Genomic DNA, 27,097 nt, shown 5'->3' with positions numbered 1-27,097 from the left:
ATTATATAGGTAAAGGTTTAGGACACATCACATTTATTATATAACACAAATTATTACACTGCACAAATATGTATAATTATATATAATAGATGAATTAACCCCTACTGAATATTATTTATATTAACCATCTGAAGCAGTAGCAATGCTGTTCAATATGACTCCCTTTTAGATATAGAGATATATTTTGCTTTCCGTAAGTAGTGGAATTAACAAATTATAAAATAGAATTATCATATTGAAGTTATACAAATGCAGTTATTAAAATACATCACATTGAGATTAGGCTTGAATACTAAGGGCATAACCTAACGTTTCTGTTGAGAATATTCTACTTGAATAGTATTAATAATTAGGGTTGTAATATATTACGTTAATTAATAGTTTAGTAAAGTACGTTTAGTAAAATAAAGTAAAATTTCACGCGAACGAAGTCGCCGGTACAGCTAGTTTAATATAAATCGGTTCCGTAGTTTTGGCGTGAAAGCGAGACAGACAAGTTACTTTCGCATTTATAATATTAGTAAGGATGTACAAATAAAGCATTATTATTTTCTATAAATTATAAAAATATTTCTATTTGTTCAAGGATGATGATATGGAATCTTTTCTACATGCATTTGAGGAAACATCAGCGTCATCGCCATTAGAAAATAAATCTGTACGAATAAGTGCAATACCTAGTCCTACAAAAATAATATCGGAACAACACAGTCCGGTGGGTAGAAATGTTTCAAAAACTCCAGAGAAACGCACTTCCGATGAAAAACCTGGAAGTTTAAAATTGGATACGTCGTTGAAAGATTTTTTATTCAATATATCGAACAATCCTGCTGTAAAGAAAACAAATGAGGTGTGTTTATTTATTATTATTACTGTTTTTTTTTTATTTATGACGGCCTTGGTGCTCTGGCATAGCTAGTTATGTAGGTATATATTTACAAACAAAATATTTAAGTATTTTTATAAGTTATCTATCATAACACACGCTCTACTTAGCTTGGGATTAAATTGCGCTTTGGGAATTGTCTTGAGTTATTATTTATATATATTATACTTGTTATTCATAACATTCCAGAGGTAGACTTTATGGACAGTCCTCTACGTCATAGAGTCATATACCCACTCTAAATCACCCCGTTGTGATTTGCTTGAAAGTTGATATAAGTCTGAAATTACAGGGTACGGAAGTAATCTTCCGGTGATATCGATGATGATGATGATATTATCATCCATCACCCTCTAAGTATTTAGGCGATGCTTTCTTTTTGTGGATGAGAATGGAATGGGGCACCCGCCTGCGCTAACGGTTTCCGCTGGCGGGGCACCAGTGGAGGATGATAAGATGAGCATGAGGTCAGGTCAGTAGCCCATCGTGACACATTCATCAAGGATATATAGTTCCAAACCCCAGGAGAACGCGTGGAGGTCAACATTAGTACCAATCTCCTTTCCTCTCTTTTAGGCGTTGGTTGCCACTCCTTGCTCCAGCACCTTGTTTGCCATTCCAGTTACTTAAAAAAACCTTGTAAAGTATCAAAATTAAATAACTTTTTATGGAAAAAATCGTTGGCGAATACTCGCTTTGTTGGATGATTGCCTAGACTAGTGGGTTAGCACATCGATGGGTACGGTACCTATTGATATTTATGTTGTCGGAATATTTATTTATTATTATTATTTATTAGGTATTGTATTTTTTTTTCACAGAATAAAAGCTTACAAGATATAGAGGAATGCAAGACTCTTTACATAGAAATATTAGAAAAAGTTTTTTATGCCTTTGACAGAATACCAAAGAAAACAAAAGAAGCATTACCTGGATATAATAGTAGCATATATTCACAGCTTACATTATGGAGAAATACATTGAAATCAGCAATAAAACAGACAACTAGTAAAAACACAAGTCCACACCAACAAACCACCAGAATGCCAAATCACCAAAGTGACCAAATCACTAAAGCTGATTTATTAAACGAAGATTATGACTTGAAAGATTTTATGACAAAAACTGGTCTGATTTCTAATGTAAAATCTGTCGAGGTAGAACGAACACAAGCAGACAGATGTACTTTTAGTTATGATATTGGACCTAGCAGTTCAGCATTATCAGTCAAATCGGGGAATAAACCGAAGCTTTTTGGTCTTTCTAATCCGGTAATAAATTTAGATGCAACTACTGAGTCTGATGCCGACAACTTGGACACATCCTCAAATGTTAAAGGAAAGGGTAAATTTGTATTCAAGAGACCATCGCGAATTATCACTGAGGAGTCTAATAACAAATCAATAGAAAGTTCCATAATTTCAAGTACTGCCGAAAGAGCAAAGAATGCATTAGAAACTTTAAAGCCTTTAGTAGAAGGAGAGCCAAAAGTGTTGCCAGTACCAAATAGTTCTGTAAACTATCAGCCTCCTCAATTAAGTAGAAGCTCCTTACTTTCTACCAATACCATTGTAAATGAACCACTCAATGATGTTGATTCCCTATTGGATGAAGAGGAAACGGATGTATACTCAGTACCAGGTGATATAGATGTTGATGTTGAATTTACAGATGTATCAACCGATTCTATTGTTATTGAAAGTGATCATAGTGAAGTTGCGGAAGTTGTAAACAATAAAGAGACACCAGTAGATGAGAACATTTGTCCAGAATACACGATGGAAGATTTTGAAGATGGCAACATGGATTCAGATAGCAAAAAATCAGAGGTAAAGGTTTTGATGAAGACATCATTAGGGGAAAAGGATAATAAACCCAAATATGAGGGAATGGGCGACTTCATTGAAGACACTAAAAATGATGGTATCACAGGTAAATAAACAATGCATTGTGACATAATACTAATATCATAATGAGAGAGATTTTTTTTGAGGAGGGAACTCTGGAACCACTGTATCATTTAAGAAATTGAAATTAACTTATTCATGAGTGTCTTAACCTATATACTAGGTGTAATTATATCTTTCTAGACATCAGTTGATTCATATATATATGATTTGTTTAGCATACACTTTCACTACTTCTTGATTTAACGTATTGAATAGAATAGAATAGAATAAATAAAAAGTCATTTATTCAAATAAACTTAATTTAAGGACTTTCGAATAATCAAAATTTTTTTTTAATCTACCGCTTATGCGGAAAGCTGTCTCATTACAACAAGAATAAGCAAGAAACTTGTGTGTTGCCCTTTTAAACAATTCTTGTAAGTTCACATTTTTCAAGTCGAAACGTATGAATACAAACTACCAACCAGCACTAATTTACTTAGGCTCAAATATAAAAACACAATAAGATTAAATCAGTCGTAGTGATAAGAACAGACCAGTTCCTACAAGCAGCACTCGTTCACGAGTATGACGGATGAGCCAGCCATCACTGCGCTCGACCATATTTTAGGGAGCCCAATGACCCGGCCCACCACGTCGCCACTTGTCTGGACATTTTAGTGAGCATGATTCATTCCACTTGACCTCGTCATAGCTACTTAAATTTATTATATTACAGTATTCTCACTTTACATAAGGACGTATGCGGCAATCAATACAAAAGCCGCTACGCTATCATATTTCAAGAAAGCAGTATGAAAAAAAAATATAACGTTGTCCGCAAATAAACTTATTCTTGCTAGATATTACTGTCATCTATCTATCCTATAATAGGCTTTTTTACATAACATGTGTTTAATATAAATTTTGAATTGCCTCTCTGTTAGATTTATAGTAGATTCTGGCAGTTTATTATAAAATCTTACGCAATTACCATAGAATGAATTACTAACTTTGTGTAGACGGCATTTAGGTAAAATTAGCTTATTTTTATTGCGTAAGTTTCTACTTGTACAGTCTTTAAGTTTTTTGAAACTATTTAAGTTTTTCCTTGTATACATAATATTTTCATAAATATACTGTGAGGCAACGGTGAGGATATTTGATTCTTTAAAGCATTGACATAATGACTCTCTCGAGCCCATACCATAAATAGAACGTATAGCTCTCTTATGTGAAATAAATATAGTATTTACATCGGCAGCTTTATGCCATGTGACATGATGCTATGGAAATAACTAAAATATATAAGTTTTGCCGTTGCCAAGTCTGTTAATTGTCTTATTCTTCAACTTGCATAAGCAGCAGAACTGAATCTACTAATTTTGAAATATGGGGCCCCCAGTTGTATCTTCGAGTCCATTGTTATTCTTAAAAAAACTGTGACATTCACAAAATTTATTATTTCATCATTAAGCAATACCTGCGTATTTATTTGTCTTACATTAGGAAGCGTGAATTTAATATTAGGTTCATACATGTGAACCAATTTAGCAGAGATAGCATAATTGACATCGTCTAATTGATTACTTTGGCGACCAATTTTAAACATTAACGAAGTATCATCCGTAAATTACACTATATCTGCAACTTTCTCTACTATTTAGGGAAGGTCCTTTATATAAATTAAGAAGAGAAATGAGCCTAAGATTGTTCCCTTAGACTTTACACCATCAATATCTACAGTTTGCACCCTATCCTCTAGATAAGTTTTCATTAGATTTAGTTCATTATCTCTAATACCATAATGTTCGAGCTTGTACAAAAGTGTTTTATGGTCTACGCAATCAAACGCCTTCGATAGGACACAAAAAACGTAAGCATCCTATGACTTCACCCATGATTTAAATATATGTGTAATAAGCGCTACATCTGCAACAGTAGTAGACTTGCCGGCGGTGAAACCATATTTCTGACTGTGAAGCAGTCCATTATCCCTGAAGTATTTTAACATTGGGTTAAACATAATCCTCTCAAATACTTTACTTAGAACTGGCCTAGCTCAAATCTATCTTCTGATTTAAACAGTAGAATTAATTTGCTAAATTTCATTAGTTGAGGAAAAACGCCATTGTCAACATATTTATTGAAAGTAGTAGCTGGATAAGGAGCAACAATATCTATGAATGAACTAATTACTTTAATTGACATGCCCCAGAGATCTTCCGTATTTTTAAAATATAACTTTTGAATACTTTTATTATATGAAAAGGGCTGACATGTGAAAATTTAAATGTTAAAGAGCAAGGGCCGACATTAGCCTCTAGTAATGTTTTTGCTCAAATTGGAGATGAGTCTAGAGAAGATGTAATGTCAATCGGAATATTAGCAAAAAAATCTTGGAAAATATGAACTATATCTTTTTTTCTTGCTGCTGTTATTAACTTATTGTCTTAATTTAATGAGAATTGATTTATAATTCCCCAGATTGTCTTAATTTTGTCAGAAGACTGATTAATTTGTTTATTTATATAATTAGATTTAGCTGCAATACAAACTTATTTGAAAATTTTAGAATTTCTCACAAGTCGTAAATTTGTCATCAAATCTATATTTTTTTTTGATCATATAAATCAAATAAAATGTTTCTACTTTTAAGTATTCCAATTGTTGCCCATTCTGTAAAATTAGATTTAACACAATATTCTTTATTCTTGAAAATATTCTGGTATTCTTTTGACAAAAGACTAATTAACTTGGTGTAAAGAATATCAGGATTACTGAGACTGATAGATCGTAACTGTAAGTCTAATGTATATTTAACCGTGCTTTTGTATTTATTAATATTGTAAGCATTTATTTGTCTTTTTGATCTTTTGTTATTAGTATTTTTATTAACCTTAACAACTTAACCACAGTGATCTGAAGGAAATTTATTTATTATTAATTTTTCAATATACTCGCAGTTACAAAAAACATTGTCAAGACAAGTAGCAGTCGTAGCGGTTACACGAGCGGGTTCCTGAAAGACATTATTCAAATGAAATACTGAAAGAATGAAATAAACTAGTAATTATTGTACATGTGGGCGTATCACAAAGAATATCAATGTTAAAATCTCCAAAACAATTTTTTTTACTGCTATTAAATACTTTTTTTTTATATATCCTCCATCACCTCTTCAAATAGAATATATCTATATATATCTATCCCTATTCCTATGAATAGGAATAGGAATAGGGATAGGGATAGGGATAGAGATAGGGATAGTGATAGGAATAGGGATAGGGATAGGGATAGAGATAGGGATAGTGATAGTGATAGGAATAGGAATAGAAATAAATAATCTTTATTCATATAAACTTAGTATAAGCACTTTTGAATACTCAAGTTTTATTATTCTACCGCTCATTCGGAATGCAGACTCATCACAAGAAGAATGAGCAAGAAACTTGTGTATTGCTCTTTTAAATTATAATTTGCAACAAGGATTTGGCATGCGACAATCAACATAGAAATCGCTACGCACTTAATCTCTATTCAATCAGATAACATTGTCAGCGCTATCATTTTAAGTTAGATATTTTCTACAAAAACATTATTATCATTTATAAATTCTTTAATTTTATAATAAGCTTTTTTACAAAGAAAATATTTTATAACACATTTGAATTTTTTTCTGGAAAATAAAGTACAGACTCTGGGAGTTTGTTGTACAACGTTACGCAATTTCCATAAAACGAATTACTAACTTTCGTCAAACAGCACTTAGGTAAAACTAGTTTGTTGACTTTACGTAAGCTTTTATTAGTGTAAAGTGAACAGTTTTAAAAAAGTAGGTGACTTTTTTAAAACTGTTAATATTTTACATAATGTTTTCGTAGATGTATTGAGAAGCAACGGTGAGGATATTTGATTCTTTAAAACATTCACGCAAAGACTCCCTCCAGGGAACTCTTGTCACGGTTAGCGTGTGTCCTAATAATAATATTTTTTTAATAAAATAAGTCTACACATACATCTATAATAATCATTATATATACATATATATACAACAACAAATGCAAACAATTTTATTCAACCTCAATTTAAAATTATAAATTAATTAACATACTATTATTACGACTTTGTTATTAGTTTAAATGCCGAAAATCTGTTTCAATTTAACTTACTGCATCATAATAAAACGCAACTTCGTAAACGTAATGCAAACCGACAATTAAATCTCAAGATCTACCCACGGAGAAGGAACATTACGTACGGTCGAGCGAGTTGACGTTCGCACAGCTACATTTTATATCATATTGATAAATCCTAAGTTCTTTTCTAAAATCATATTTTAAAACAAACTAATTATAATTTGTTTGTGATTACATCCCCATAATTGGGTAAGTTGTGCACTTATCGTATTTATTAGTTTAAGTAGTAGTTGTAAGTAGAAATGCATATTGCTTTGCTTTGCTTTGTCATTTTCTTGTAATATTTTCTTGTCATTCACATCATCCGTTAAATCTTTATTACACCACGATATAATTTCTAAATATTGATTTATTATAATATTCCATTGTAATGGTTATTGAGATAATACTAGTATCATTACCTACTTTAGCTAGAAATCATTGTTAGTACCTAGTAAGTATTATAAAATTAGATTTAAGTAACCGTCCTTCTGCTTTTGTTATAAACCTTGACTGCCTCATCAAGATATCTAGATATGTTGGTCGTTTACATCACGCTTTGCCTTACCCCGCTGTTTGGGATCACAGTAGATGTTGCAGTCAGGGTGAAGAATTGGACATTTTAGTAATTGTCTGTTTAATGGTAATTTCCAGGGAATTTAGTTCTGGATTTGGAACATAGCAAGATATTCCAAATATATCGTTGGACAATCGCGTGTGCATAATAACACCGTACTGCTATTACTACCGCTACACCTGCCGTCACGTCGTTTGCACTTCATCTCTGCTCCAGTTACCCTCAACTCATAAGGACGGTATCGTGATTAAACGTTCCAACTACAGAGTGACCTTTAGATTCAGAACCAAACCACAGCCCTGAGACTACATTAAAGAAAATATACATATTTGTTGTTATTTTAAATTCTATATTCTAATAAAGATTTTCTTTATAACACAACCGTATAGATTATTTTTTATTTATTTTTCTTAGTGTGGATATAGTAACATACAACGTAACACATTGGCGCCCATTCGCGCGGTTCTAAAGGTCATCTCTTCTAGTATTGGATTTCTTTCTGTCTAGTAATCTTTGGTGTTGGCTTAATGTTTAGTTCGTAATTTATAATTGTAACAGAACGGACTTGCATATTTGTTTTTGATTAATTAGATTTTAAGTGATATTTGCACAACATATCCACATAATCATACCATTTTTTTTTTAGAAAAGTAGCAACATATATTTTACTTAGTATTTTTTCTAGTATCTATTATAATTATATATTCAGTATGGAGCGAACTATTAAATTTCTCTCCCTACAAAAGTCAGAATTAGAATATGAAGTTGGTCTTCGTGGTGATACACCTGCTGATAATGTAATAGACTTACGAAAAGAAATCACTAAATTAAGTCGTGGATTCTCAGCAGAGGACATTTTAGAGTCGCATCTTGATCCAGCGGAAGATTTAAGAGGAGCTAAAGAATGTCTTATTAAATCGCAAAGTGCTATTGTAGCTCTTAAATCAAAGTTTGATAAAAACATGTATTCTCGTACACATAATCTTCTTAACCATATTTATTATCGTTTGAGTAGAATTAATCCAAATTCTCCGGAAGAAATAAAAAATCTTACAGACTTGAATAAACATCTTCAGTTACAGTCAAAAGATCTATATAACTTTGCACCATCTACATCTTCAGTTGACGACTGTGCCGATAAAATGGATGAAGCTGTCACTACTAATATTGCTGTCACTTGTGATCGCGGCATTAGTACTGACCTAAGCAAACTAAAATATGATGGAACAACTTGTGTACGCGCTTTTATACAAAAAGTTGAAGAGTTCGTTCATGCTCGTAATATTAACTCGGAAAAAATATTATCGTTCGCCCCTGAAATATTTAACGGAAATGCACTACACTGGTATCGCAGTATCAAACCTTCTATCAATACTTGGGATGATCTAATTATCCTCCTTAAAAAAGATTTTAGCCACTTCGACTACGATTATCGCCTTATGTCTGAAATACGCTCTCGTTCACAGGGAGAAGGTGAAAATATAACTATTTTCTTATCTATAATGCATTGTATGTTTTCCCGACTATCACGAACTATGTCTGAAGACGAAAAATTAGAAATTTTGCTTCATAACATAAGGCCGTGCTACGCTGCTACATTATCTAGCTGTCCTGAAATAAAAACTATAGATGCACTTCGTACGCAATGCCGTAATTATGAACATTTTCAATCACGACTCTCGCAATTTCGGGAGCCACCTAGAGTAACTGCAGAGACGCTATGTCCCGAATTTGCTTACAGTAAAGCTGGTACATCCCAATATAACAACTACGAACATAAAATAAGTAACAACACGTTTAAGTCTGATAGTCACCCTAAAACAAATTATACATACTCTAAACCAATTGAACACATGAAAACTAATTATACCTACAATATTAACAAAGATGCAGTTCATGTTGATGTAGTTGAAAATTTTAAACCCTCGCAATACTGTCCCCGCTGTCGTACAAATAGTCACTCTTTAAAGAATTGTAGGGAGCCTAAATTTCTAATATGTTTTAAATGTGGTACAAAAGACGTAACCTATCCTACATGCCCTCACTGCGTTAAACCACCTAATTATCCTAATCATAAAATGCCAAAAAACTAAATAAATCGGATTGTAGTAAATCGTCAAATTTTAACCAGTTAGAATGGGAAAACTGGTTGTCTTTTATCAAAATCTTTAGTCGAACTTATAATATCGCTACAATCCTAGATTCTAAACCTACGAATGATCCACGTCCCTATGTCAAAGTAAAAATAAATAACTGTGAATTACTATCCATCTACGGCCTCTTAGATTCGGGTTCAGTGGTCACTATTTTGGGTAAAAATTATCACGAAATACTCATTAAGTATGGCCTTACACTGAATACAAATGAGTTCATTACAGTGAGAGCTGCAGGTGGCCAAATAATGAAATCAATAGGAATTATTCATTTACCTTTAGTGTACAATAATATTTGTGCTGTAATTAAAGCGTACGTTATTCCGGAAGTTGAGGTTCCTCTCCTGTTAGGCATAGATTTCTGGTCTACATTTAAGATTTTTCCTAACAATTTAATGGATGTTCAATTCTTACCTTTTTATAATACCTCTTTATATAATTTATCTCCGAACACTGGAATTCAATCGTATAATAATCTGAATGAAAATCAAAAATCACTAGCCGATAATATAGTTGAACAATTTAAAGATATATCATTTGAATTCAGGGGGTTGGGAAGGACTCATCTTATTACACATAAAATAAACACCGGAGATGCGGTCCCTATTAAGCAAAGATACTACCGTATGTCTCCCGAAAAATGTCGTATTGTCACTGAACAAGTAGACGAAATGTTAGCACTCGATGTTATAGAACCTTGTGAGAGTCCGTGGTCCTCTCCCACTCTTCTCGTCAATAAAAAAGATGGTAAACCACGTTTCTGTGTAGATAGCAGAAAATTAAATTCGGTGACTAAAAAAGACGCTTACAGCTTACCTTATGTTTCTGAAATTCTAGATAACTTAAAAGAGGCTAGATTCATTAGCAAGCTGGATTTATCAAAGGCTTTTTGGCAAATCCCAATAAATATATCTGACCGAGAAAAGACTGCATTTTACGTACCTGGGCGGGGCACCTTGATGTTTAAAGTAATGGCGTTTGGTTTGGCAAATGCACCCGCTACGCAACAACGCCTCGTAGATAAGCTTTTCGGTCAGGAGTTTGAATTAAAAGTCTTCTGTTATTTGGACGATGTTATTGTAGTAAGTAGTAGTTTTCGGGAACACGTTTCTCTTTTACAACGGGTACTAGAGAAGTTACGTCAGGCGAATTTGACCATAAACTTAGAAAAGTGCCAGTTTTTTAGTAATGAAATGCGATATCTTGGCTATGTCGTTGATCAACAAGGACTTCGCACTGATCCAGAGAAAGTTGAGGCTATTCTGAATTTTCCTACTCCTTCTACAAAGAAAGAAGTAAAACGATTTCTCGGTACAGCTTCATGGTATCGACGTTTCATTCCAAACTTCAGCACCATCGCGGGTCCACTTAATATTCTAACCTCGACTAAAAAGAATTCTCCAGCGTTCTCCTGGACCCTTGAAGCAGATCGGGCGTTTCTTAAGCTGAAATCCTTACTAGTAAAATCTCCTATCCTAGCATGCCCTAACTTTGACCTACCTTTTGATGTTCATGCCGATGCAAGCAACTTCGGAGTCGGTGCTATGCTTTCGCAAACAGTGGAAGGTGTAGAGCATCCCATTGCCTACATGAGTAGATCTCTATCTGGAGCTGAACGTAATTACAGCGTAACAGAAAGAGAAACATTAGCTGTATTAACGGCACTAGAGCATTGGCGCTGCTATTTGGAAAGTGGTAAACCATTTTCTGTCTATACTGATCATTCTGCTTTGAAATGGTTCCTTTCACTTTCCAACCCTTCTGGACGCCTTGCTAGATGGGGTGTCCGACTTTCATCCTTTAATTTTATTATTAAACATCGACGGGGCAAAGATAACATTATTCCTGATGCCTTATCTCGTTGTCCTATTGCTGCTGTTTCTACATTTAGCAATGAAATTTCTGCTCAGTCTCCATTAGTTAGTACCTCTAAAAACTTAAATACTACAGATAATTGGTATCTTAATTTATTTAATGGTTGTTTAACCAAGCCAGTCAATTTTCCTAACTATTGTATAGAAAGAAATACCTTATATCGCTATACAAAAAGTAAGAACTTACTTATATCCGAATTTTGCTGGAAAGAAGTAATAGCAAAGGAAAATCGTGAGAATATTATAAATAATAACCACTCTACACCTACAGCGGCACATCTAGGTATTTATAAAACTTACCATCGTCTTCTTTTAAAATACTACTGGCCAGGCATGTACAGTGATGTGGTAAAATTTATATCTAACTGTCAAATTTGTCTTGCTTACAAACAACCAACTCATGGTACTCTCGGAAAAATGGGCAGACCTAAATTCTGTTCACGACCTTTTCAAACATTTTCTATAGACTTAGTTGGCCCATTACCAACCAGCAAAAAACAACATAATTACATCTTTGTCATAACATGCTGTTTCTCTAAGTATTGTCTACTTTTCCCATTAAGACAGGCTACTAGTACAGCAGTTTGTAAAATCTTAGAAGATAGCGTTTTTCTCGTACATGGTATACCACAGACAATATTAATGGATAATGGATCACAGTTTATTAGTCATCAGCTAGAAAAACTACTATCCATGTATAAAATTCCGAATATACATTTTTCCCCAAAATACACACCACAAGTAAATACTGTGGAAAGATACAACAAAACCATTATTACCGCCATATCAACGTTAATAAATAATGATCATAGAGCTTGGGATGTAAATCTACCCAAGATACAGTTTGCAATAAATAACTCAGTCAATGAAGTTACAGGATATACACCATCTTTTTTGGTGTATGGTCGAGAACTTGTATCATGTGGGTCACATTACATTGATAATGATAATTCTAACGATCTTATTTTTTTACCTCGTGAAATTTATTCAGAAAATCTAGGCCATTTAGCAGTTGTCTTTGATAACGTACAGAAAGCCTTATGGCATAGCCATCAGAAGTCAACAGAACGTTACAATCTAAGGCGTAAACACACTGAGTTTTATATTGGAGACATCGTTTGGAAGAGATGCTACTTTCAAAGCGATAAAAGCAATTATTTTGCCAAAAAACTAGCTCCAAAATTTGAAAAATGCCGCGTTATAGGTAAACGCTCACCTCTAGTTTATATTTTGGAGAATATGCACGGTCATAACTTGGGTACCTGGCATATCAAAGATTTGAAGATGAAAGTTGTTGATTCTTCGACAAATAATTGATATATCTTTTATTTATCCAACCAGATCGTAGCAATGGCGCGTTTTACATAGGTAAAACCCTTTTCTATGGAAGGGGAATGTCACGGTTAGCGTGTGTCCTAATAATAATATTTTTTTAATAAAATAAGTCTACACATACATCTATAATAATCATTATATATACATATATATACAACAACAAATGCAAACAATTTTATTCAACCTCAATTTAAAATTATAAATTAATTAACATACTATTATTACGACTTTGTTATTAGTTTAAATGCCGAAAATCTGTTTCAATTTAACTTACTGCATCATAATAAAACGCAACTTCGTAAACGTAATGCAAACCGACAATTAAATCTCAAGATCTACCCACGGAGAAGGAACATTACGTACGGTCGAGCGAGTTGACGTTCGCACAGCTACATTTTATATCATATTGATAAATCCTAAGTTCTTTTCTAAAATCATATTTTAAAACAAACTAATTATAATTTGTTTGTGATTACATCCCCATAATTGGGTAAGTTGTGCACTTATCGTATTTATTAGTTTAAGTAGTAGTTGTAAGTAGAAATGCATATTGCTTTGCTTTGCTTTGTCATTTTCTTGTAATATTTTCTTGTCATTCACATCATCCGTTAAATCTTTATTACACCACGATATAATTTCTAAATATTGATTTATTATAATATTCCATTGTAATGGTTATTGAGATAATACTAGTATCATTACCTACTTTAGCTAGAAATCATTGTTAGTACCTAGTAAGTATTATAAAATTAGATTTAAGTAACCGTCCTTCTGCTTTTGTTATAAACCTTGACTGCCTCATCAAGATATCTAGATATGTTGGTCGTTTACATCACGCTTTGCCTTACCCCGCTGTTTGGGATCACAGTAGATGTTGCAGTCAGGGTGAAGAATTGGACATTTTAGTAATTGTCTGTTTAATGGTAATTTCCAGGGAATTTAGTTCTGGATTTGGAACATAGCAAGATATTCCAAATATATCGTTGGACAATCGCGTGTGCATAATAACACCGTACTGCTATTACTACCGCTACAGCTGCCGTCACGTCGTTTGCACTTCATCTCTGCTCCAGTTACCCTCAACTCATAAGGACGGTATCGTGATTAAACGTTCCAACTACAGAGTGACCTTTAGATTCAGAACCAAACCACAGCCCTGAGACTACATTAAAGAAAATATACATATTTGTTGTTATTTTAAATTCTATATTCTAATAAAGATTTTCTTTATAACACAACCGTATAGATTATTTTTTATTTATTTTTCTTAGTCTGGATATAGTAACATACAACGTAACACTCTCAACTCCTCAACCCATACCATAAATGGAGCGGATGACCCTCTTTTCAAAATAAATACTGTATTTATATTAGCTGCTTTGCCCCATAATAAAATAACGTATGACATAATGCTATGAAAATAGCTAAAATACACAAGTTTAGCCGTTGCCACGTCTGTTAATTGTCTAATTCTTCTTACCGCATAAGCGGCAGAACAAAGTCTATTCGCTAATTTAGAAATATGAACACCCCATTGCGGTTTGGAGTCTAATGTTATACCAAGAAATACAGTATCATCAACAAAGTTAATAAGTTTATTATTCAGTACGATTTTTGAGTCTACCTTCCTTACATTGGGGAGAGTAAATTTAATACACTTTGTTTTATCTCCATTTGATAGCATATTATTAGCAGCAAACCATTTTAAGACAGAAGAGAGAGCACTGTTTACTTCGTTCATATTATTAATATGTCGGTTGACTTTAAATATTGATTAAGTATCATCGGCAAACAGAACTATGTCTGCTATTTTTCAGACCATGTAAGGAAGGTAATTTATGTAAACTAAAAATAAAAAGTACCAAGAATAGATACCTGAGGAACACCCATTTTAACACTAGAACCTTCGAACCTTACACTATTTATTTCAACAATTTGCATTCTATTATCTAAATAGGATTTCATCAACTTTAGAGCTTCATTTTTAATACCGTAATGTTATAGTTTGAGTAAGAGTGTTTCGTGATCAACGCAATCAAATGCTTTTGAGAGGTCACAGAATACACCTATAGCATCCTGTGACCTCTCCCAACAGTAAAAATGTGATTCTCAGAAACAATATTATCAATAAGAAATGATTTAGCTATACTTGGAGATGATTCTAAAGAAGAAGTAATATTAATTGTAATCTTTTGTAGACGTTACCAATTTATTATTAAAATTTAATGTAAAATCATTACCGATGGTTTTATTCTTTCCAGTTTCTTTATTTATTTATTTGATTCAATTCTTTGATTTATAAGTATTGTATCTTGATTTATTATATTATTATTTTAATTTACTAATGTTATTTTTTATGAAACCCTTAAAATTATTATTTTTATAATTAAATCTTAAGACACGTGTTTCAAGTTAGTAATGTGTATTTGTTTTCTATCTGTGAAAATCTATAAGTGGCTTATCTGTTTTAACTATGTTTATTGAACTTGAAAATAGTCTTCCAAATATAAATAAATAAATTATTACCATCTGGTTATTGTCAGGTGAATTTGATGGTTTGAACTACCCACACTCGCCGCAGATGATGGAGGTGTTCAAGGAGAAGTTTGGGCTCAGTACATTTCGTCCCAACCAGCTGCAGGTGATAAACGCGACGCTACTCGGACACGACTGCTTCGTTCTGATGCCCACTGGAGGAGGTTCGTATACGAACTGGCGAATAACACAACACGATAGTATTGAGGTTAAATTTATCAAATTTAACAATTTATGACCACTTGAAAGGCCTGGAATGTTATAAGTATTGTTATTCGCCGGTTCGCTTCAACCAATACCTTTATCAGCTTCACCCGGCCTTCCCGAGGTTGGTGCATCTTCGACATCAAAATTGCCGGATCGAAATTTAGCGAACCAGTTCTGGCACTGGCGTACTGTTCACACACCTTCTCTACACACCTCGGTCAATTTCTTTCTGGCTTGAACAGCATTTTTACCCTTTCTGTAGTAAAACAGTAAGATATGTCGAAAATGCTGCTAATGGCTATATTCAAAAGGGCACCAACCAAAAACTACTGCGTAGAATTAATTGTAATTTTTCACACACAAGCCTTGCTATATGAGTTCCCAAAGCATATAAAAATTATACGGCTTAAGTGTGAAGTTGAGTGCAAAAACGAAACGAGTGGAAAAAACGAAATTACTTTCCGAGCAACCTAATATATATAGTAGTATATTGTGAGCCGCGAATGTAAAAGGAAACGAACCCGCGATAATCGGAAATAAAGCTGTGCGCTGAACCTCTAGACCACCTAGGCCGTCATTAGAATTAAACAGTAAAAACTGAGATGCTGTTTTGTATACTCAAATACAATAGCGTATCATTGGTTGAAGATATATGAATTGTTTTGCAGGCAAGTCCCTGTGTTACCAACTACCTGCGTTGTTGACACCAGGCGTGACGATCGTGATATCGCCACTCAAGTCGCTTATACTGGACCAGGTCAACAAGTTGCTGTCCCTAGATGTGAGTATTTGTACTATTAATTGTACTACGTAACATGTATTTATATTAATTTGTTTAATCCGCATTATAACGGAATTATATAAATGGGAAATGGGAAATGGAAGGCCATTTCCCATTTCCCATTTATATAATTCCACAAAAGTATACACCTAATTCAATAAAATGTATTCTCTTTGTAATGCGTTTACTTAATCTATGATAGCTTTGTCTATGTCAGTCAGTGTGTGTAGGCAGTGCCGGTTTTAGCACTACCAGCGCCCTGGGCGAGATTCATACGGCGCCCCCCTCCTATTTTACTCGCGCCTTCTAACTGCAAACTCATTCGAAAAAAACTGGCCAAGCACGAATCGGATTCGCACTCGAAGGGTTCCGTACCAGCAAACAAAAAAAACTTAAAGTACCCTAACCCCCTATTTTTTTAAGATTTTATCACAAATGTTCAATTTCAGATTTATTCCTGTACTTGTGATGTATAACGATGTTACTTGCCAAATCTAATGGTTCTGGGTCATTTTGCACGATTCCTTCAGATCCTCTCCGGAATATTAAATGTAACTGTACTGAATTTTGTAATTTTGAGTTCGATTTACACCCAAATATATCTTTGTTTACTATCCAATTCGGTGTTGTTAGATTTCTTGGCCTCGAGTAGAACATTGGTCTTCGACCCGGACAGTGGCGACCTCTAGTGGTGGTTTAATGAAGTGAAGTTCGGTCGTGAGTGAGCTAAGCTAGTGATTTAGTGTCGTAAGTAGCTGGGACGAACTGTAAGTACAATCAAGTTATTATTGGTTAGGAGTAGCTTAGATATTTATCGAATGATCCTAACGAATAATATTATTAGAAAGGGCAGTGTGACTGGTCAAGATACACAGCTGAGGTGGATCGGTCATGAATGTATCAAAGGTTCAATTACGTGCTTGGACTAATTCAACCATAGTTTTAGCCTGGTTAAAAGGAGAACCAAACCGTTGGAAGACGTTTGTCGCCAACGGCGTAACTGAAATCGTAGAGGTTTTAGACAGCAGTCAATGGTCACATATTGAGTCTAATCAAAATCCTGCTGATTGTGCGTCCCGATGATTGAGGGGAATTGATTGAGCATGGATTATGGTGGCATGGACCGCAGATGTTACATGAAACCTATTACGAGTTTCCTCTAATTGAGAAATTGTCTTTACTCAAGTAAAGACAAGTTCTCAGTATCAATACTGAGAAAAAAGCCATTAAATCTTAAAACTAAGAGTCTCAGAACGAAGTAATGAAGAACTGCCTGTCTGGGCTAAATATTCATCACTCAGTTGAAAAGAGTAATTGCTTTTTGTTTGAGGATCGTTAATAAACTGAAACATAGAAAATTGTTACCTTATTGTCTTACAGCTGCTGAATTAAATTATAGTCTCACCATTTGCCTGAAACACTGCCAAAGCTCATCCTTTCCCATTGAAATTGAACAGTTGATGAAGTGTCGATCCATCCCAAAAGGTAGTAAAATATTGTCTTTGTGTCCATTCCTAGATGATAAACATATAATAATAGCACGTGGACGTATAGAGCATAGTCAAGAAGATTATGATGCGAAACACCCTATAGTCTTGCCGCGTGATCATCATATCTCTAAATTAATTGTAGCAGATGCTCACGAGAAAACGCTGCATGGCGGACCTCAATTAATGAATAATTATATTAGAACCAGGTACTGGATTATCAACGTGAAGAGTATAATTAGACAATATATTAAGAAGTGTATTACATGTATTCGATATAGTACCTCGGGCCAACAACCCTTCATGAGTGATTTACCAAGCTCACGTATTACAGCGAGCCGTCCATTCAGTCGAAGTGGAGTTGAGTACTGCGGTCCTATCAGTGTTAGAATTTCCAAGGGTCGCGGATGTCGATGCTTAAAGGGCTATGTATGCCTTTTCGTGTGTATGGTGACACGTGCAATCCACTTGGAAGTTATAAGTGATATGACGAGTGAAGGATTCATGGCAGCTTTCAAGAGATTCGTGGCTCGTTGAGCCCACTGTCAGGAGATTTGGAGCGGCAACGCCACGAACTTTGTGGGCGCATCAAAAGTGTTTTATTTAAGGCTGAAAAGTCGAGTCGAGTTGCTCAATATTTAGCAAATACAGGAACTGAATGGCATTTTATACCACCCCGCGCTCCTAATTTCGGGGGAATCTGGGTGGCAGGAGTTAAATCAACAAAGTATTACTTGAAACATTTGGTTAAGGTGGTACCATCAAGGTACCACCTTAACCTATGAGGAGCTTTCCACATTGTTGGTCCAAGTGGAAGCATGCTTGTATCGGTTACCCACTAGTCAGGAGGATAGTTTGCCTCTCAAATTTCTTAACATGCCATTTTTTGATTGGAGAACCGCTTATTACAGTTCCAGAAAATAATTACATGAACCATAATAACAGTATGTTGCGTAGATGGCAACTCATGCGGAAACTTACTCAAATTTTCTGGCGTAAGTGGTCAAGAGAATATTTCACAATACTTTGCAAAAGGTATAAATGGACCAAAGTTACTCCTGAACCTCAAATAGGCCAAGTTGTTTTAATTAAAGAGGATGATCTTCCTCCAAGTACATGGTTGTTCGGTCAAATTGAGGAAAAGCACCCTGGTCCAGACAATATAACTAGAGTTGTCACCTTGCATTGTAAAGGAATTTTTTTAGGACGGCCATAAGTTGGACTATAAGACGTTTAATGGTTATCCATTCATTACTGGACACCCTGTCTAATATAGGACGAAAACGAATGATCACCCCAGCAGTACGCTCCGGTAAAGAGCATAGATTCGAGGCCCGTATCTGGCGGGTCGCCTATAGGTTCGCGGAAGATGCTCATACATGGTCGCTCGAACATGTCTAATGGCAGCTAATATAATTTTTCAGATCCCGGCAGCACACTTGAGCGGCGATATGAGCGCTGCGGAAGCAGACGAGGTGTACCACAAGCTGTCGATGCGCGAGCCGCTACTGAAGCTGCTCTACGTTACCCCGGAGAAGATCTGCAGCTCGCCCAAGTTCCAAGATGTCCTCACCGCTCTCTACTCGAGGGATAAGATCGCTAGGTAATCTAATGGACTAATATATCCTTCCTTTGACAATTCACACAGCGCCATCTAGTCCTAGGCTAAGCGGAGCTTGTGTTTGTTTCACGGGTACTAGACAACTTATATTATGCGGACCGCTGCCCCCGGGAGTCGAAGGGCGCGTCGGCAGGCACCAGTCGCTGGTACGCCCGGACGTTGACCTACCCTCTTCGGGGTGAGAGAGTAACTATTGCAAAGCATTCTCTACATAAAGGACCTCAATCAACGCCGCGGGCGCGTTGCTGGTGAAGGACCAGGTGCACTAGGCACCACTGTGAGTCGTTCTCAGAAGGACGTTGGGCGAAGCGATAAACTATGCGATGGACAGTGAACGTTGAAGGCGATGTGAAGAAATAAAACGATACGACTTGATTGATGCAGCTATGTGGCGAGGAGACTTGTTTTTTCTGCGATAATCTATTGCTGTTATTTACTGTTCGCTCTCTATGGAGGTCACTGGCGTTATTCCATCATAACTCGGAAGGACGCTACTTTTATACGTTTTCTTGGCCGCTGGCCAACGGACCATCGGCAAACTTGTCTCCTCGCCCCCTCTGTTTATTTTTATTATATTTCAATTAATTTACAATCTATGGAATCAATGTTTATGCTGGGTAGGGAACATTCATTTTATCATTATTTGTGCGCTGCGCGGCGTGTAGTTTAGGAATAATCCACGATTCCGCCGGTCGCGGCTTGTATATGACCCCGCTCTCCTTCCCCCGGGTATATATATATATATATATATATATATATATATATATATCGCGCAGAGAGCGGGGTCGCGCGTCAGTCGTCCGAAACTGCCGCGCAACGCACATTACAATGTTTTATTCTATTTCTAGGTCTATTGCGCCCATTTGGCGCCTATAATACACATAATAGACCCTATTTATGTTTTTTTTATATAACACAGGGGACATACAAGCATGCGGCGATGGTAAGTGATTACCGCCGCCCATGAGCACCCGCAACACCAGGGGAATTGCAAGTACGTTGTCGGCCTTTAAAAAAGGAATAAGCCCTTTTCTTGAAGGTTTCAATATCGTATCGGTTCGGAAATACCATTGCTGGAAGGTGATTCCACAATGTGGTTGTGCGTGGCAAAGTTTCTAGAAAAGCGCACTGTGGAAGACCGCCATTCATCCAGATGATCAGGATGGTATTTCAAGTTCTGGCGGGTGGTACGGTGGTGAAACTCAGCAGCTGGTATTAATCCGAACAATTCCTCAGAACACTCCCCGTGATATATGCACAGAGGGTAGAAAATGCACAGACATGCAATATCTCGCCGCAAAGCCAATGGGTCTAGTCTGTTACATAGACGTTGATTACCACTGATTCTGGCTACTCGGATCTGAATGCGGTCAAATGGAAGTAGCTGGTATTGGAATGGTAATGGAAGTAGCAGAGATGAGAACAGTGTTCCATATGCGGCCGGATCTGCACTTTGTATAATTACAAGCGATGGGCCGCCGTGAAATACCGTCTCAGTCTACTGAGCACACCAAGCTTTTTTGAGGCTATTTTAGCCTTGTCCTCCAAATGACCGCAAAACTGAACGTCACTGGACATATCAACGCCAAGGACCTCGAGATTTGGCTTCACATCAAGGAGAGTGTCTTGAAACTGAGAAGATACGATAAATGGATTCTTTTTAGCGGTAAACGCGCAAACTTGTGTCTTCTTGGGGTTGCATTGAACACGATTTTCCTGACCCCAAACCGAAACTTGATGGAGTGAAGTTTCGATTTCAGACACAAATTTGTTCCGATACTCTATAATTTTTGCCTGCGACATATTAGTATGGCCGCTATACAAGGCATCTCCGGTACTGTCATCCGCATAGCAATGAATGTTGTTGATTTGTTACATGTCATTGATATGCAGAAGGAACAGAGTCGGAGATACAAGAAGAGCACACAGCCTTGTGGAACACCAGCATTCACAGAGTGTGGGTCGGAGCAAGCACCATCGACACCGATCTTGATGCTCCGATCAGCGAGAAAGCTGGCGACCCATTTGCATAACTTCGCAGGCAACCCGAAGGATTGTAACTTTAAAAGAAGAGCTTTGTGCCACACCTGATCAAAGGCCTTCGCAATATCCAGACTAACAGATAGGGCCTTCCCCTTACTCTCAATGGCTTCTGCCCATCGATGCGTCAAATACACTAGAAGATCACCAGCTGAGCGACCCTAACGAAAGCCATACTGACGATCAGAAATCAACTGGTTCACTGATCAGCACCCGTTCACAAGTATGACAGAATAAAGGTAATACGAGCTGAACTTCTTGTCAGTTCTTCTCATCTGGAAATCACTCCAAACTGACGGAGATTTAATATCATAAGAGTCTGTAATAGATCTACATGAATAAAGATTTTTTAATTATTCGAGGCATCCAGAACTATACAATGGTCCATCGAGCCAATATAGAAGTTTTTTAAGTTAAGAATATCGGTGACATTGAGGTGTCGCCAGGTCGCCGTTATGGTATTGGTGTGGTGTTCAGGTTCGTGGTAGACGAGGCGCACTGCGTGTCGGCGTGGGGGCACGACTTCCGGCCCGACTACAAGCGACTGCACGAACTGCGGCGGAGGTTCCCGCGCCCTCCCCTCATGGCGCTCACAGCCACCGCCACTCTGCGCGTGCGCGTCGACATCCTCCATCAGCTACAGGTACCACCGCACCGACATCCTCCACCAGCTACAGGTACCACCGCACCGACATCCTCCACCAGCTACAGGTACCACCGCACCGACATCCTCCACCAGCTACAGGTACCACCGCACCGACATCCTCCACCAACTACAGGTACCACCGCACCTTCGAGAAGGTTCCCGCGTCCACCGCTCATGGCGCCCACATACCCAACATACCCAAACACACAAACTTTACCTTTTTGTAATACTAATCAACACTTGATTAAAGCCAATTTTGTCCCTACAACAAAAATCATCTTGTATATTTAGAATATTGTATATGTATAATGAATAGAATATGAAAGCGATCTCATAGTGAATTTGGCTCTAGGTGACCAAATGCAAATGGTTCATGTGCAGCTTCAATCGGCCGAACCTCATTTACAAGATACTGAAGAAGAAAGCAAAAACAGTCAACGACGAAGTTGCTGCGGTTATCAAGGAGAAGTATTTCAGGTAAATTTGGAACTTGTGTACATACTACAGCACTTTGGAACCGTTTCGCTGTCTTAATTCTAAGTAACAGAACATCATACCATTGTACGGTTCTATTTCAAAAACAGAACATCAGTTGGTGTTCTATATTTGAATCACCAGTTTTTTCTTTAGCCAATACCTAATGGCTTTTCTTAATGTTAGTAGTGTTTTTTAATAGCCAGTTCCAATTATTGACTTTGTAATATACTTCATATATGAGAATACAATACTGTATAATTACAATGTGATGTAACGATTTACTTCGTGATATATTATACAGACAGTCGGGCATCGTGTACTGCCTGTCGCGCAAGGAGTGCGACGAGCTGGCGACGTCGCTGCAGCGCGTGGGGCTGCAGGCGGCCTCCTACCACGCCGGGCTCTCCGACAAGCAGCGCGGGGCCGTGCAGGCCGCCTGGCTCGCGGACAGGCACAAGGTGGTACGTACTGGTACGAGGTGGTACGTACAGGTACCAGGTGGTACGTACGGGTACCAGGTGGTACGTACGGGTACCAGGTGGTACGTACGGGTACCAGGTGGTACGTACGGGTACCAGGTGGTACGTATGCAGCCCGCGCCGCGTGCAGCCGCCTGATACAAGGTGATACGTACGCAGCCCGCGCTACGTGCAGCCGCCTGCAACCATCTATAATAGTATAATTAAGTAACGTCACCTGTTTCCCCAGATCTGTGCGACGATAGCGTTCGGCATGGGCGTGGACAAGGCGGACGTGCGGTTCGTGATCCACCACAGCCTGCCCAAGTCGGTGGAGGGCTACTACCAGGAGGCGGGCCGCGCCGGCCGGGACGGCGAACCTGCACTCTGCCTGCTCTACTACTCCTATGGCGACGTCGTGCGCTATCGCCGCCTGCTGGCCAGTGAGTCACACACTACACGACACTAAGTCTCGTAACACATTGTCGTGCCAAACACTACCAACGACAGGCATCACCATATCAACAGAAAAAAAGAAAAGACTACCGCCGCCTGCTGGTCGCATGTATGTGTGTGTGTCGCATCCCACACTACACTAGGTCTCATAACACCGCGTGCGCTGCAAAAAGTATTGATACTTTTTGCAGCGCACGCGGTGTTAGGTATTTTTTATGTAATATTTTTACACCTTGGGTTATATTATTGGAATTTTAGTAAGGATCCCTAATTTTTTTTAATATTATTGTTAGATGTATATACTTATATATGTATTTATTATATATATGCTTCCTCACAGATTACGGTTTAATAATAGTTTAGTTATCAAATATATGTAGATTGACACTATTGTAAGAAAATATTAAAAGGCCATACAATTCTGCAAACGTACATATTATTTATTAGTTAACATATCATCTCAACACAAAAGAACCCCAACACAACATCTGGCGACTGTGACTTTGTGTTAAAATGTTGAGATTAAAAAAATCAAGAACTAATTTACGCCGATTATTCACAAAGACTGGTAACCAGTTATCAGAGTTATTAAAGGAATCCATACCAAATAATGCGGAAATAAAGGTCTGTCATTCACTATTTAAAAGTAAAGCCGATGAATTATTTAAAGTAGACAAAGATATTTACAATGAATGGGTGAATGACGAAGAAACAAATGAAGAAGAATTTTACGCAGATTGTGAAACGACCGATGAATTTTTGATTGAATGCATTACTCTAGATAATATGTACCAAGAACTAATACAAGAGCAGAATAAACATCAACCTGCCTCTCAGTTACCAGTCGTATCACCTGAGAGACAGAATATAAGTCCAAGAACTTAAAATAGAGATGATAATGAACAGAGTGTGAGCAATTATAAAAGTACGAGAATTCTAAAGAATTCACACGATCTGATTGTCAGCAGAGATTCGATAAATAAAGAAAGAGGCGAAAGAGTCGGGTTAGCCATGTCAGGTATATAGGTTATGTGAAAGAAGTTAATGAACTGACAATGGAATATATTTCATCGGGTATGAGTAAGAAATACGAGGGAGATAAAAATATAGAAAAAGACGTAAGGAAACATTCTTTGAGGAATGAAATGACTAGTTACGACTATAAACAAAAGTAAGAAGAACAAAGACTAGATACAATTTTGACATCCGATGATTATGAAGAAGTGGAAAATAAATCAGTAATGATTATACAAAGAGAATATTTTCAAGTGAATGACGAGTTTAAGAGACTGAAAAAACAAGACTATTTTTACAGATGAAAAGGATATGATAAGAATGAAAACTAAACTAATTCTGAGTCAAGAGGAAAATAGAGATTTTAGATATTTAATAACCATCGAGTAGTGTAATTCTATTTCATCCAGTTCAAGACAAGCATATCAGCTGGAAATTTAAGCCACCGGTGGAGGGGAAGTTGGGTGGAAAGATGGTATCATTGGTGAGAATGATGGTACTCTTGGATGGAAAGATGGTACGCTTGGTGGGAAAGATGGTACCCCTGGTGGGAAAGATGGTACCCCTGGTGGGATGGAATCGAAGCTCATTTGCTGTAGACTATCCGAAGAGCACTTTATGTCTGCGGGAGGATGTTAGGTGTGTATACGGCCTCCTCACCGATTACGGTTTAATAATAGTTTAGTTGTCAAATATAGATTGACACTATTGTAAGAAAATATTAAAAGGCCATACAATTCTATAAACTTACATATTATTTATAAGTTATCATATCACCTCAACACAAAAGAACCCCAAAACAACAATAATATATATTGCCTATGTCACTCAGGGATAGTGTAGCTACCTAATGGTGAAAGAATTATTCAAATCGGTTTAGTAGTTTCGGAGTCTATTCAATACAAACATACACACAAAAATGCAAATCTTTCCTCATGCATTGCTATTTTGGAGGACTAAGCTGTCTCTATAATAATATTTTATCACATACAAAGTGAGTCGGTGACTGAAATCAGTCGAGACTCGTCTCACTTATTTAGGTGAGACGAGGTATCGACACAGACGACTTTGTACAAAGTATGGTGGTGGTTGTACAGGGGAGCAGAACACGACAGAGGACACACGACGTGTGCACGAGGAGAACCTGGCGCGGATGGTGGAGGTGTGCGACAGTGTGGCCGAGTGTCGCCGCGCGCTAGTGCTCGGCTACCTCGGGGAGCGGTACGACCGCCGACACTGCCTCGCCGCCGCCGCCTGCGACAACTGCCGCGCGCAGCATCGGTTCAAGGTACCCGGTTCTATTCTCCACTCGCCTACCTCGGGGAGCGGTACGACCGCCGACACTGCCTCGCCGCCGCCGCCTGCGACAACTGCCGCGCGCAGCATCGGTTCAAGGTACCCGGTTCTATTCTCCACTCGCCTACCTCGGGGAGCGGTACGACCGCCGACACTGCCTCGCCGCCGCCGCCTGCGACAACTGCCGCGCGCAGCATCGGTTCAAGGTACCCGGTTCTATTCTCCACTCGCCTACCTCGGGGAGCGGTACGACCGCCGACACTGCCTCGCCGCCGCCGCCTGCGACAACTGCCGCGCGCAGCATCGGTTCAAGGTACCCAGTTCTATTCTCGGTTATGAATTAATTTTCGTAGTAGTCGCGATGTTCTGTTAATTCTAAGGTCATCACCGATAACTTTAGTACAAATTGCACTCGATCAATTTTTAAATTATTTTACACTTGCTGCTCGCCCCGGCTTCGCCCGGATGTTTATGTATTATATTATGTATATAAACCTTCCTCTAGAATTACTCTATCTATTTAAAAAACCGCTTCAAAATCCGTTGCGTAGTTTTAAAGATTTAAGCACACATATATCGCTACACATATATCGCAGCTAGCGCTGTCTAGCTAGACAGCGATAGCGACTTTATTTTATACTATATAATGATAATTTAATCAAAAGTCAGTTCCAGTAATTAACTAAAATATTATAAAAAAGGACTACAAACATAAAAAACCAATCTGAAATTAGAACTCTTTCAAATAAAAGAAGTGTTTTTTAAATCAAATAAATACAGCCGAATTAAAACCTAGTTATTGAAGTCGCTAGCGGAAAATAATAAAAAAAAACTATTTTTTTTAGTTATTGATATGCTTCCGTCCAGAGATGAAAACAGTATTCCATATTCCGGGTCTACGCCTTGTATAATTGCAAGCGATGATCTACTGAGCACACCAAGCTTTTTAGAGGCTATTTTAGCCTTGTCCTCCAAATGACCGCAAAACTGAACGTCACTGGATATATCAACGCCACGGACCTCGAGATTTGCTTCACGTCAAGGAGAGTGTCTTGAAACTGAGAAGATACGATAAATGGATTCTTTTTAGCGGTAAACGCGCAAACTTGTGTTTTCTTGGGGTTGCATTGAACACGATTTTCCTGACCCCAAACCGAAACTTGATGGAGTGAAGTTTCGATTTCAGA

The 27,097-nt window shown here is 37.2% G+C and overlaps 1 protein-coding gene across 1 annotated transcript in view; it reads left to right on the top strand.

Moving 5' to 3' along the window:
- The first annotated feature begins 595 nt into the window (after positions 1-595).
- The window catches only part of LOC131855053 (recQ-like DNA helicase Blm), a 39,726-nt gene continuing 13,224 nt past the window's right edge, over positions 596-27,097 (top strand). The window contains exons 1-10 of the mRNA XM_059206266.1: positions 596-850; positions 1,708-2,818; positions 15,436-15,591; positions 16,303-16,415; positions 19,327-19,505; positions 22,041-22,206; positions 22,562-22,686; positions 22,988-23,147; positions 23,395-23,587; positions 25,712-26,223. Of these exons, the coding sequence (XP_059062249.1) occupies positions 596-850; positions 1,708-2,818; positions 15,436-15,591; positions 16,303-16,415; positions 19,327-19,505; positions 22,041-22,206; positions 22,562-22,686; positions 22,988-23,147; positions 23,395-23,587; positions 25,712-26,223 (2,970 nt within the window). The remainder of the gene's footprint in view (positions 851-1,707; positions 2,819-15,435; positions 15,592-16,302; positions 16,416-19,326; positions 19,506-22,040; positions 22,207-22,561; positions 22,687-22,987; positions 23,148-23,394; positions 23,588-25,711; positions 26,224-27,097) is intronic.

This window comes from Achroia grisella, unplaced genomic scaffold (genome assembly GCF_030625045.1).
Source record: "Achroia grisella isolate CSIRO2021 unplaced genomic scaffold, CSIRO_AGI_Agris_v1 utg1295, whole genome shotgun sequence".
NCBI classification, from domain to species: domain Eukaryota; kingdom Metazoa; phylum Arthropoda; class Insecta; order Lepidoptera; family Pyralidae; genus Achroia; species Achroia grisella.
The sequence above is the reverse complement of the archived record's forward strand: the minus strand, read 5'-3'. Positions and strand labels throughout refer to the sequence as shown.